The sequence below is a fragment of the Marmota monax genome, unplaced genomic scaffold, assembly GCF_021218885.2.
Source record: "Marmota monax isolate L192 unplaced genomic scaffold, Marmota_monax_Labrador192_F-V1.1 WCK01_AAM20220418_F8-fsc00004, whole genome shotgun sequence".
Classification (NCBI taxonomy): Eukaryota; Metazoa; Chordata; class Mammalia; order Rodentia; family Sciuridae; genus Marmota; species Marmota monax.
The window spans coordinates 6,209,097-6,223,188 of record NW_026692881.1 but is presented as its reverse complement, the minus strand read 5'-3'; the positions used below and the strand labels follow the sequence as shown (position 1 = coordinate 6,223,188).

Sequence of the window (14,092 nt, the reverse complement as noted above, 5' to 3'; positions counted from 1 at the left end):
GACCGCGCGCGCTGGGCGCGGGGTCCTGGCAGAGAACCACCCTAATGGCTCTGTGCCTGCACCACAATAATACCGCCCTTTGGCAAGGGGGTCTCCAGCGCCCTCTACTGTTCAACATCCTTCTCGACGTTAAAGAGCCGCTTAGGGGGATTTGAGGGTGAGCATAATTTAGGGAAAGATGGATTTGGAGCTGTGAGGCCATAAACTGGTACCTAGTATACCAGCCCTGCCAGAATCTTCCCGTGCGGTCCTTCCAAAACAGTGCCTCTTCCTCCCTGACTTCTTTGGCAATTATTTCTTTGCTTTTGCTTTTACCACCCAACCATGCAACATATATGTAATCTAAGAAATCAGAAAGGAAATAGTCTTTGTCTCTGGCTTCCTTCATTGCACATTATGTTTTGAGATTTATTCTTCATGTATGTAAGCATACATCCTTCATGTTCAATGCTGTATAATACTGCATGATGCTTTGCTATTTATCCATTCTACTGCTTATGGACTTTGAGGTTTTTTCTTGATTGGGGCTATTACCTAGATTGATTTCTTGTCTTGGCTATTATAGTAGTGCTGCAGTGAACATGGGAGTGAAGATATCTCTGATATTCCAATTTCATTTCCTTTGTACATATTCCCAGAAGTGAGATAACTGGATCATATAGTAGTTCTATTTCTAGTTGTTTTTTGATTTTGTTTTTTTGAGGAACCACAGTATTCTGCCATAATAGCTATACAATTTACATTCTCATCAACAGCGTATGAAAGTCCCACTTTCCTCTCATACTTGCCCTCATTTGTTATTTTTGGCCGTTTTTGATTATAGCCATTTCAGCTGGGCTGAGGCAGTATCTCATTGTGGTTTTGATTTGCGTTTCCCTGATGATTAGTTATTTTGAGCATTTATTATGTACTTGTTGGTCATTTGTCTAACTTCTGAGAAAGTTCTATTCAGATCATTTGCTCATTTTTAATCAGATTGGTTTTGTGATTGTTTTATGTTTTGTTTTGTTTTGCTATGAAGTTGAGTTCTTTACACATTCTGGAAATTAATCCTTGTTTTACTCGTGTGCAAATATGTTCTTGCATTGTGCAGGTTATCTCTACCAAAGTTTCTAATTTTGATGTTATTAAATGAAGTGGGTTTGATTTCTTTTATATCGGTGCGTTTGTATCTTGTTTTAAATGTTTTTCCATGCCTTGAGATCATGAAGATACTCTATTCTTTTCTACAAGTTTTATTATTTTGTCTTCCACACTTAGATCTAGAAATCACTCAACATTGATTTTTAAGTTATGACATAGGGTCCAAGTTTCTTTCTTTCTTTCTTTTTCTTTTTTTTTTTTTAGAGAATCGGCGGACACAACATCTTTGTTTGTATGTGGTGCTGAGGATCGAACCCGGGCCACATGCATGCCAGGCGAGTGCACTACCGCTTGAGCCACATCCCCAGCCCCTCTTCCTTTTTTTTTTTTTTTTTCCATAAGGATATCCAATCATCCCAGCACCATTTATTGTAAAACTATCCTTTTCACATTGGTTCATTGTACCACCTCAGGGATAAATTAAGTGTCTGTATATGTTTGGGTCTGCTTCTGAGGTCCTTCTTTACTTTGGTCAATTTGACAATCTTTATATTAATACCACCATTTCTTAATTTTAAGAAGTCAATATTTTGTTCAATAAGTCCTGGGTCTGTTCTTCAAGAGTGTCTTGGGCTGGCGGTGTGGCTCAGTTGCTGAGCATTATGAAGCTCTGGGTTGGATCCCCAGATTAAAAAAAAAAAAAAGAAGAAGAAGGATATCTTAATTATTTGGACACTGCATATTCATATAAATTTTAGAATCAGTTTTCTAATGCCCCCCAAAAAAGTTTATTGTGATTTTGATTGGCATTATTGAGCTCATAATTATTCAAGGAATAATCAACACTTTTAATGTTCCATGCCCTTTAATTGGTCTACATGATATATTCTTCCATTTTTTAAACTCTTCTCTAAATAATGTTTGTAATATGATATATAGAGGTCATGTACATAGTTCATCAAGTTTTCATAGACATTTGATTTTTTTATGTTATTGTAGATAATATTGTTAAAATGTTTATCTTTTTATTCTTGCTGGTATGCAGAAATTAAGATTTTTGATCTCAGCAACCATGCTAAACTCACTAATTCTAATAATTTATCTCTAGATTATTCTAAGTTTTCAATAAACACAAGTATGATTATATATCTTACATCCAATCCTTATGGTTTTTATTTCAATTTTTTGCTTGATTCCTCTGCCTAGGAATACCATACAACTATTCAATATAAGTGATGACAGAAGGATGATAGAGCTGTCTTATTTCTGTTCTTAGAAATCTTCCCACATTTCATTGTTAAATAAAATGTTTACTGTAATTGTTAGCTTCGTAGAATAAACATTTCTGTTTAAAAAAAACTTAAACCTATTTTAGCAAGTTGTCCTAGTAGCACATTGCTGGGTTCTAGCCAATCACAGCACCCAGTTATAGTCACAGGTGGCCAACTGTTCAAATCATGTTCAAATAAAAAGCTGGACACAACTCAGCTTTCTCTATACCTCACTCATTTCTCTGTGTCATTTTTCCCATTTTTTTGTCCATAAAACCTTTCAGATGACATTGCAAAGGAGATTCTCCCTAAATCCGCTCTGGTTCTGAGGAACTAGAGGAACCAGCCCAGTTTATGAATCTTTCTTTGCTCATTTAAACTCTGTTAAATTTCATTTGTCCAAAGTTTTTCTTTTAATAGAAAATGAAAATATTTGACCATGAAATATCTGGAGCTGAGAATGTGGCTCAGTGGTAGAGAATGTGCCTAGCATGCATGAGGCCTTGCATTCAGTCTCTAGCACTGGAAAACAAAAATGAAAAAGAACAGAAAATTTTTCATACTATTTCCTAACAATAATTTTCACTCAATATGCTGTAAACACCAAAACCATGTTTTTTTTTCCAACTGTTTTGTTTACCTTATTTTTTCTTTTGACTTAAAATTTTTTTCCTGATTATTCTTTAACAGCTTTATTGATATGTAATTCAAATATGCAATTCACCCATTTAAAGTATGAGTCATTAATTTTAAAATATCATATTCCCATTTATTCTCAATTCTTTTTATTCATTTATTTATATTCTCAATTTTTAAAATCAGTTTCTATATGCTATCCTTCAGGGACTTTGGTTATTATTGAATCAACGTTATTAAATCTTTCCAAATAGCAAGGACATGATAGAGTGTTCTACTAATTTCTATCTCCTTTTATTCCCCTTGTGGCTTTTCAATCATTTCCTTTGAATATATAAAGCTTTTAGAGTTTCTATGTTATCTGTGAGCATTATTATTTTATGTTTAGAACTGTATATTACTGGAGCATAGTAATATAGCAGAACTTTGTAAATTTATATTATGTGTAATATAAGTTTAAAGAGTAGTATATTATTAGTATTTTTTGTTGGTTTCCCAACATTGTTTTTCTGGGTATAGATTTTAAATATTAAAAATAGTGATATTGTAGCTTATGACTTTTTGTTGCATATTCTTTTTTCTTCTCAAATCATGGCCAGCATTTCTGGTGATGAACAGATTTTTGAAAATATAAATAATACCTATACTGGACTTTTACCTAGAATTTATATATACTCAGTGAATAGACAAACAGCCTAATAAAATAAATGTATAAATGACTTGAGCAGAAACTTCATTGGTGAAGATAAGCAGATAGTGAACTCGAGAGTGAAGTTGCTCAACATTACTCATCAGGGAAATGTAAACCCAAACCACGAGACATCACTTTGTACCCACTGGAATGGGTACAACGAACATGACTGAACTCCAAATGTTGGCAAGGATGTAGAGCAACTGGCACCCTTATACTGGCTGGCAAAAGTGTAAAATTACACAACGCTGAAGTACTGTTTGCACTGTCTTATGAAGTTGAATATATACCTATTTTATAAACCTAGAAATCTCAATCCTAAGTATTCCCTCCCCAGCATTAAAGCATATTTCCACAAGACTTGTTTAAAAAGTATATTTAACAGCTTTATTCATAATAGCCCCAAACTAGAAACAACCCATATGGCCTTCAACAGGAGAATGGATAATAGAGTCATATATAGGTATATTTCTCAGAGAAAAGAAAATATTGCTGAATTTTCATCCATGAAAATATGGATGGAAAAAAGCCATTCACAAAGGACTATATATGGTATGGTTTCCTTTGTATGAAGTTCAAGAACAGATCAAACTAACCTATGATGACAGAAATCAGGGCCACGGTTGCCTGTCATGACTGGGGAGTAATGGGAAGAGATAAGGGAATCTCTACAGTGATGGAAATGTCCCAGGTCTTGATTGGAGCATCTGTTGATAACAAATGTATATATTGGGCAAAACTCAACAAGATGTACATTTAAGACTTGTGCATTTTACTGTGCATAAATTTTAACTCAATTTCTTTTTAATTATAAGAAAAGGAATCTGATTGGCCCATCTGGAGTCAGGTGTCTTGCTTTCCTTCAGGAATCAGTTTTTGCTAAATGATCAAACCAAATAGTAGAGACATGGTTCAAAGAAGGGGTATCAGTGTATGCTTGGCTGCCACCCCACAAAGTGTCAGTATATATTATGTGGTGTTAGTCTCTGTTTTCAAAACCATACCATCTTTTTCTATATTTGGGAAGTGTTTAATATATCAAAAAAAATTTTTTTTGTTGTTTTTGTGATGCTAGAGATTGAAGCCAGGACTTCACATGTGAGAAAAGCACTCTACCACTGAACTAAGTCCCCAGACTTTATGGAATTTTTACTCTTAAGAAGTTAGGGAAATTTTTCAAATGATTTGATCAGATAAAAATAATATAAAAGGGGCTGAGAATGTAGATCAGTGTTAGAGCACTTGCCTAGCATATGTGAAGCCCTGGGTTTGATCTCCAGCACTGTAAAATAATAATAATGGAAGCTGAGTTTAGTCAATACATGCTGTATATTGTACTCAATATATTTATTTGTTCAGTTAAAATATAATGCTGAACCCCATTAACATGTATAATTAATGCATGTTAATCAAAAATAAAGTGAAAATAGGCCCCAATTCCCCACCCTCCATAGTAATCATACCATTTTAGTATGAATTTGAATTTGAATCGATGGCCATACCACCCTGAACGTGCCTGATCTCCTGTCTGATCTTAGAAGCTAAGCAGGGTCAGGCCTAGTTATTTCTTGGATAGGAGAATTCTGAATTTGCTCCTAGTGTGAAGAAAAGAACACAGGTTGGAAGACATCAACTCCAGGCTTGCATTTCATCACACAGTAGATGATTTATCTAGGGGAGCCAACTATTTTGTTTGAATTCAGTCTGTCTAGATACAAAATGAGGACAATTCTTTCTCTATCCACCTTTTAAGCTACTGAACAAGAACTTGGCAGTCATTTGCTCTAATTCTCTTATCTTCCCCAGGAAGAAACTCATCAGTTAAGGCTTTGCTCTTGCTCTTCTTTTCTGACTCAGATCCTTTTAAGGAATTGTTGAAAGCTATAGACCCTTCACCTCAGAAGAATGATGTACTTGTGTGTGTACGCACTCCCACGTGTATATACAATATGCAATATACCTTACTGCATATTATGTCTCAAAGAATCACAAAATTCCTAAAGTTCATTCTTAGGGAAGTCAAGTTTAAAAATCCTGAATTAGAGAAAACAATTAGAATCAAAAGAGTTTTTTAAAAACAAACGTACACTAAAATAAGCTTGTTTGTTTCAGCATGAACGTAGTTATTTTCAGGCAATGTTATTAATATATATTATTTATCTATTAACACTCAACATGTTCTATACTTATAGGTTAAATGCCACTCCATAATTCTAAATTAGTGACTATCATTTTATAAGAGCTTCCCCTACTATCATGAGAGAACAAGTTGCTAAATGTTTTTAAATTAAATAAGGCACTCAAATTCTAGATATGAAGCAACAGCAGGACTCTTCCCCACTTTTGAGTTGAAACATGATCTTGTTTCCCACATTTTCAGTGCTTTCTATAGAAAGACATGCTTGTCTTACACTTGTCTGAACAAAGGTTTATGTAAATTAATGCATTATCATGTATAGTTCTCTATAATCAAGGAAAATTTTCATGTTGATAGTTTATTTAGGTAGAAATAAGACAAAGTATATTGAGTTTGTGAGTATAGCAGAAAAGCAATTTCTGAGGAAATGTTATATGTGTGGATGCCCAGTATTTAGCATAGAGCCTTGAACACAGAAGGGACTAAAAGGTAACATTTAATTCCTAGGGAACTACATATTGCCTTTATTGCTAGACAATTTCACCAGAAGAAAGGAAGAGACTAACAAATAAAAACAAAATAAATAATAAAACTTCACAGAATTTTCTTAGAAAAAATAATTTTAATTCATATGTTTAGCACAATTTTCTTTATTTTATATATATATAAAATAAGCCCAAAGCAAAACCCCTATCATTCATTTAAAATACAAATCATTTCAGTACTTCTTCTTTGGAATGTCTACAACTTCCTCATGTGGCCTCAGAGAAGGGCTCCACGCCTTACACTGATCAGGACAGAAATCCAGTAGGGAGAAATCCTGTTGCAATGGGTAACTATTTTCATCTAAGACAAAAAGGCTCTGAATCTTCAACACACAAGGCTCTGTGCTATCTGTCAACAAGGAGAGAAGCAGGTCTGCTGCAACCATTCCATAGGTGATCTCTGAAGAAGGTACTAAGGAAGAACAAAGATATACAGGAAGCGTTCAATATCCCTTCCAGATTAATAGATACACACATTGAGTGTTTCATTTGGTTCCTCAAGTCTCATACCCATGTTAAATTTCTCATTTTATACCTCTCTTTCTAGTTTCAAGTTACTGAAGGCAGTCTAATACAATGGCCTGTGATTCTCATTAACAGGAAAAGCAAGCTCAGAAGATGAGTTATTCAGGCTGACAGCAGCTCCTATTGCCACACAGCTATCAGCTTCTTAATGTAGCAAAGAACTGAGACTAATGTTTCCCTAAGTTATGAATAAAACAAAAAGAGAGTATCTGTATAAAAAAAAGACTCTCATATTTACCTGATCTATTGTTTTTAATCACAATTACCTACACATATACTGCTTGAAGAAGTGTTCTGGATTTTAGATTTTGGGGGGATTTAGGAATATTTGTGTGTGTGTGTGATATATATATATATATATATATATATATATGGGAGATCATGTGAACAGGACCCAATTCTAAACACAAAATTCATTCATGTTTCTTATACACATTACCTTGAAGGAAATTTTATACAATATTTTTAATATGACTATGTTTTAACTACAACTTGTTACATGAAGACAGCTGTGGAATTTGCTACTTATGGCACCACATTGGCACTCTAAGTTTTGGGTTTTGAAGCATTTCAGATTTCAGATTTTTTTTTTTTACTTAATTTTAATATGAAAGAACCTGAATCAGTTATTTAATGAATACCAAATTTTGATAACTAAAAATTATGCATAGATGTAACATTTTATTTTTTGTCCTATATTCTTCCTCTTATTTTTTTTTAGGACACCTAATGAGTTACTTTAGCAGATTGTTTAATCCCAGACTAACAGGGCACTATTAACTGTGTTGAAATTGCACTAGTTCCTTGACCAATACCAACAGTCTTTCTCGGATTGGGCTACTATTGTCCTGGAGGTCATATTTCCAGAAATAAAGTAATTTGAAATTTTTGTATTTCCAGAAGTATGGTAATTTAAAATAGCATATTTCCAGAAGTATGCGAATTTAAAATTATTGTATTTTCACTTTGATACACACACAAAAAAAAAATCTGCACTAGTGATTATATGGATGGTCTGATAACCTCTTTGTAACTAATGATAATCTAAAATATGCCAAGAAATATAACTGTCTCAAAAATGGATAAGCACAAAGCATATCTGATATAAGAATGATGCTTCTCTGAGAAATAAAGACTACACTGTGTATAAAATGGAAGAGATAAGACCTTGGGATGTGGCTTGATGGTAGAGTGCTTGCCTAGCATGCATGAGGCCCTGGGTTCAATTCCCAGTATCACAGATAATAATAATAATAAGAGATAAGATTGACAATATAAAAATATTATCTTAAAAGATGAAAGAGATAATATTGAAAATATAAAAGAACATTGAGAAAAGGAATGAAGATAGCCAAAAGAATGCACGTAAAGAAAAACAAATTACAAAAGCAAACAAATGAAGATTCTTCAAATTAGGATGTAGAAAGCTGGAAAGATATGGCTCCCACCCCAAGTTATTAGAAAAAGCTAACTGACAAAAATCATCATTTTTCTTGGAACCACAGAAAAACAAGGTTTCACAGCAGCCAAGAAGTGTGGGTAGGACAGATACCTCCAAGGAGGGATGGAACAGGAGCCAGGTCCAATCACAATAGGGCTTGGGAAGAAGTCAGGCCCACCAAACAAACAGGAAAAGAAGAATATGTTCAATTTTTTAATGAATTGCTAAAAGTCAAATACAGGCCAATACCACAGACATAAGGGAATTTCATCTGTGCTGGCCCTTCCATGTGGCTGTTTTCACCTCTATCAGGTGCTCATAGCCTGGGGCAGTACAAGACATCAGAAAAGGCTTCCAACTGTTGGGAAGTCCTGAAGGAGGGGAGAAAAGTACAAAATGCTGCCTGGGCTTCCCCATAAAAGAAACAAAAGCCTTAACTGCTGGAGGAAAGATAGTAAATTCTGTTGCCCCAGAAAAGGACCCAGTATAGATGAGAGAAAAATAAGAGAAAAAAATCCTTCTAACCCTGGAGAAGAGACAGAAAACCTCTCTAGATCAAGATGCACAATACACTGCTGCTGAGGAAGGGACAGAGCCACACAAGCAAGAACACCAAAGTCACAGTGGAGCTTATTTGCCATGGCAAAGGGGGCAAGGCCACAGAGGAAGTGTCACACCCAAAACTCTGTAAGACTGGAACAGAATCATAGAGAGAATCATCCTGGTTCCCTTCCCCGACCAACCTAGGATGCACCAAATAACAACCAACAGAAGCAGGTCAGCTTGAGGACAACATAGAGAGATTCAAAATACAGTCATGCACCACATGAAGTCATTGAAACACTGCACACATGATGTTGGTCCCATAGATTGCAATGGACCTGACAAATTCCTATCACCCAGTGATGCAGCCTTCCTAATGTTATTGGGTAAAGCATTATCATGTTTTGTAGTGATGACAGTGTTCAACTACTGTGCTGCCAGTTGTATAAAAGTATAACACCTATAATTTTTTATACTACCTAATATTTGATGATAATAAACAACTATGTTACTGGTTTACTACAGAATATTTTTTAAATTGTTATTTTAACTGTACTCTTACCTATTTTTTTTTAAATCATTTACTATAAAAGAGTATGCTGTGATACACTGGCAGCAGCCTCATATATCTCATACAGGTCTCCTGATTGCATCAAGCGGCCATGTGGAATGATTGACCTGTACTCTCCAGGTTTGCATAAGCATACTCTATGACACTTACAAATAACATGTTTCTCAGAATATATCTCAAATACAACTGTAGCTAAACAGAGGATTTTGAATATTCTCAACACAAAGAAACAATAAAAGTTTGAAGTTATGCAAATGTTAATTATCCTGATTTGATCATTATACATTGTATACACATATCAAAATATCACACTGGACTCCATAAATATGTATAAGTATGGAAAGAAGCTCTGTAAAGTCCAAGGTACAAAGTGAAGGACTAAAGCTTGCAGCAGAGCAGGAGTAGAGGGAAGTGCTGCTCACCATTCTCACAACAAAATACTCATGAATCTGAGGCCCATGCCTGAAGTCAACCATACCCCTGCCCATGCAGTAAAGATCTAAAAGAAGAAGCATGCTAAATGCAATGTTCAGCATTCAAAAAAAAAAAAAAAACTATTACACACACAACAAGCAAGAAAAACAATACACCATTAAGAGACAAAGCAATAAAAAGAGCCAAATTAGTTCATCTGCTTAAAGAATCTGAGGCTAATGAGAACAGGTATGGAGTTTGATTACCTGATAGGTGCAGTATCTTTGCTTTGTCCTTAGCCACTGACTGTCCCTGACGTTCTGGCTGAAGAGCTTGCAAATTCATTCTACTGAGAGTAGACTACCTTCAAATACATGGAATTACACATTCATTTATTTATTATAAAACTTGGGCCCTGGGGCTTTTGCTGACCAATGGGGAATTTAAAGAGAGGTTAGGTACTTCCCCGTATTCATGTACCCAGATAGGTATAGAGCAAATCTCACCTTTTAACTTACATAGACTTATGTTTTACTCAAGGTAAATTATCCTTCTGCTTTTATGCTGATGAAAAAAAAGTCAATTTACAACATAGCATTCCTTCTGTTCCAATATACTACCTATACTCCTGAATGGATGGTTTCATGAAGAAAATCTCCTTGATGGAGTGTTGACACATTACCTACAATTCTGTTGAGGCAGTCTGGAGAAATGTTGAGAAGAATCTTCTCTATCAACTCTGATGCTACATGGATGCAAATGTTATGTGTTCCATCAGCTACAGTCATTAAAGCTGGCCTACAAAAAAAATAGAAAATAGAAGTTAAAAGAGATCATTAGTAGAGGGAAATTTAGTATAACAGAGACAAAATGTGACTAAGGATTTTCCCACTTTACCCATATGGTGATTCTAGGTCCCAGTCCCATCCTCTTCTCACTCTACACTCTTTCTCCAGGCTCACTCTCTCCCTCCATTCCTTTTTTTTTTTTTTTAACTTTTTAAAAATTCATTCTAATTAGATATATGAAAGTAGAATGCACTTTGATACATCAAACACAGATGGAGTATAATTTCTCATTCTTCTGGCTGTACATGATGTAGAATCCCACCAATTGTACAGAGTAATAATATCTGATTCATTCTACTGTATTCATTCTACTCCCATATTCCCTTCCCCTCCCTTCACTCTCCTCTACCTAAAGTAACTCTACTCTTCCCTAGCCTCCCCCCAGCTTATTGTGAATTAGCATCTGCATATCAGAGAAAATATGAGGCCTTTGGTTTTTTGGAATTGGCTTATTTGGCTTAGCATTGTGTTCTCTAGCTCCATCCATTTACTGGCAAATGCCATCATTTCATTCTTCTTTAAGGCTGGGTAATATCATCACATTTTCTTTATCCACTCATCTGTTGAAGGGCACCTAGGTTGCTTCCATAGTTTAGCTATTATGAGTTGAGCTGCTATAAATCAGCATACTACAGTGACGCAGCCACATCAATGTTTACAGCACTTCCATTCTCCCTCCATTCTTTATGTCAACAAAGACAAGCTGAATATTCATTATGTACCATGACTGTGCTAAACATTGGCTATACACTAATAGCAAGACAAATCTGATGCCTTCTTTAAGGAACTTATAAATTTAGTAAGAAAAAAGAAAATAAGTTTTATTTGTTTGTGTTTTTGTTTTGTTTTGGTGGTACCAGGGATCAAACCTAGGGGAGAGATGACTTGACTGCAGTGTCAGTGGTGGAAATGGAAAGAAGTGGGCAGATTTAAGAGTGTTTGGAAAATAGAATTGGCAAACTTTAGTGATTGAGTGGGCTTTGAACATTTGTTTGAAAAAACGGTGTTGGGCGTGGTGGTGCATCACAAGTTTGAGAGCGGTCTTAGCAAATTAGTGGAAGACTGTCTCAAATTGAAAAATAAAGGGCTGGGGGTGCTGCTTGGTAGAGCACCCTGGGTTCAATCCCAAGAAATGCCAAAAAAAATTCCTGTTATAATTTCTGGACAATATTTGCTTTTATAAATAGCTATCTGTCACTCAAGGAGAGTATTTTATTCTCTTCAATTAGCTCTAGTTAATTTTTGTTAGAAAGTAATGATACATGTAATTTTTCAGTCACTTCCAGTCCTAAAATTTCCTTTACATTGGCTTGCTTAGTTGTCTTACCTATAATGTGTTTTCTTCCTAGCAAACGGCAAGCAGCTAAGACACTGTCTGTAGATTTTGTTTTCATCTGTTTCTAGTTCCAATCCACATTTTGCACAGCCAGTATATATAATGTTGGGGAGAGAGGAGAAGATACTCTTCAGGGAACTGTGAGCATTTAGAGTTATCTTCTGAGCTGCTGCAACAGGAAATACTAGTTCTAAAATTTGAGCTTTAATTAGAACTACTCCTATAAAAGACAAACAAAAATATTATAAATTATTGACCCAAATTATAATTTTAATTATCAATATGGCTTATGATATGGTTGATTTAGTCACTTAAAGATTCCATTAAGCTCTTGTTTTTGATTTTTTTTTTTTGTCTTCACTCTTCCTAGAGAGTCTCACAGCTTCAATACTGACTCTAGAATCTAAAAGGATCTCTACATGCAAGTGAGTAAAGATTTATTTGGCTAATATGACTAAACATGTGGATATTTTCTTCCTCCCCACCCTCTCGAATCATGCAAAATAAATTTAATCCTTCTTTTAGGAGAAAGTCCTTCAAATACTTGAAGCTAGCTAATATGCCCTCTTTCACTGTCGTGTCAACAATCTTTTTAATTTATTTCAGTCAAAAGTCAAGCAGGAGGTGGGTTAGTTATTGTACTCTCTCCTCTATCCAAAAGTAATAAACCAATAGTTTATTACTATTATTCCCCTTCCCCCCAATTTTTTGCCTATCCATCCATCCTGGGTTATACAGCCACGTGAGCACTGACAGTCCTCATTTACTAATGGTTTCTCATGTGACTCAATGTAATCTAAAGCATGCTCAATGACTACTTAATGGCTCATCATTCACCTGTTGAACAAATACTGAATATCTACTGTCTGCCAGACATTATTTTTTTCCTTTCAGTATACTAGTAAATTCTATGAATTTATCTAAGCATACTCTCCCCTCTTCTCCATAATAAGGGGGTGTTGCTCAGCGGTAGAGTGCTTTCTTAGTATGTGCAAAGCCTGAGTTCAATCCCCAGTATATATATATCACACACACACACACACACACACAAAGAGAATAATATAATTTTACGTCAATAAATTTTTTGTCACTATACAAACAACTTAGATGAAATGAAAAAATTTCTTGAAAATTACAAACTACCAAAACTCTCTCAAGAAGAAGTAGATAACCTAAATACCTCTATATTTATTAAGGAAATTGAAGTTTCAGTGAAAATCTTTCAATAAAGAAAAACCTAAAGCCAAGCACAGTGGCACAGGCTTGTAATCCCAGTGACTTGAGAGGCTGAGGCAGGAGGATCGCAAGTTCAAGAACAGCCTTAGCAACTCAAGATATATATTTGTGACCAAGTTGGGTTTCCTATAAATGCAAAGTTGTCTAACATTAAAAAAAAATCAATCAATGTAATTAATTACAGATTAAAAAGAAAAACTATATGATCATCTCAAAAATGGAGAAAAAGCATTTGTCAAAATATAACACCCATTTCTGATTAAAATTTTTAGTAATGATATATGATAACATCAATCAATCTGATAAAAAGAATCTATAAAAAACCTATAGTCAACATCATACTAAAAATGAAGATCATGAATAAAAACATCAACTCTCACAAAGTCTTTTCAATATTATACTGAAGGAACTAACAAGAACAGTGAGGTAAGAAAAATAAATAAAAAACAGAAAGGATGTAGTAAAATGTCTTTACTCACAGACAAGATGATTGTCTCTGTAGAAAATCCAAATCTACACAAAAGTAACTATTGAGCTTGGTAAATTTAGCAAGATTACAAAAATACAAGATCAATATATAAAAATCAATTGAATTTCCAAATATTAGCAACCACTGCAATCATATTTTTTTAAAAAATATCATTTACAATAGCACAAAGGTAGAAAAACAAACATGTCTGACAAAATGTGAAAGTCTTATACTCTCAAAACACAAAACATGCCTGCAAGAAAGACTTAAACAAGTGAAGAGAAAGACCCTGATCATGAATTAAAAACTAAATATTCAGGTGTCAGTTCTCCTAGAAATTTATCTG

The 14,092-nt window shown here is 34.6% G+C and overlaps 1 protein-coding gene across 16 annotated transcripts in view; it reads right to left on the bottom strand.

Moving 5' to 3' along the window:
- Nucleotides 1–6,420: 6,420 nt before the first annotated feature.
- The window catches only part of Shld2 (shieldin complex subunit 2), an 80,891-nt gene continuing 73,219 nt past the window's right edge, over nt 6,421–14,092 (bottom strand). For 13 of the 16 annotated variants that reach the window (XM_058581064.1, XM_058581065.1, XM_058581063.1 and 10 more), the window contains 3 exons: nt 12,033–12,261; nt 10,540–10,655; nt 6,421–6,775 (listed from right to left, as the gene is read on the bottom strand). In XM_058581064.1, coding sequence (XP_058437047.1) covers nt 6,537–6,775; nt 10,540–10,655; nt 12,033–12,261 — 584 coding nt within the window. In that variant the 3' untranslated portion in view covers nt 6,421–6,536. Of the gene's footprint in view, nt 6,776–10,123; nt 10,222–10,539; nt 10,656–12,032; nt 12,262–14,092 lie in introns of all 16 variants that reach the window. The other 3 variants (XR_006852809.2, XM_046449904.2, XM_046449905.2) reach the window with 3 other exon arrangements.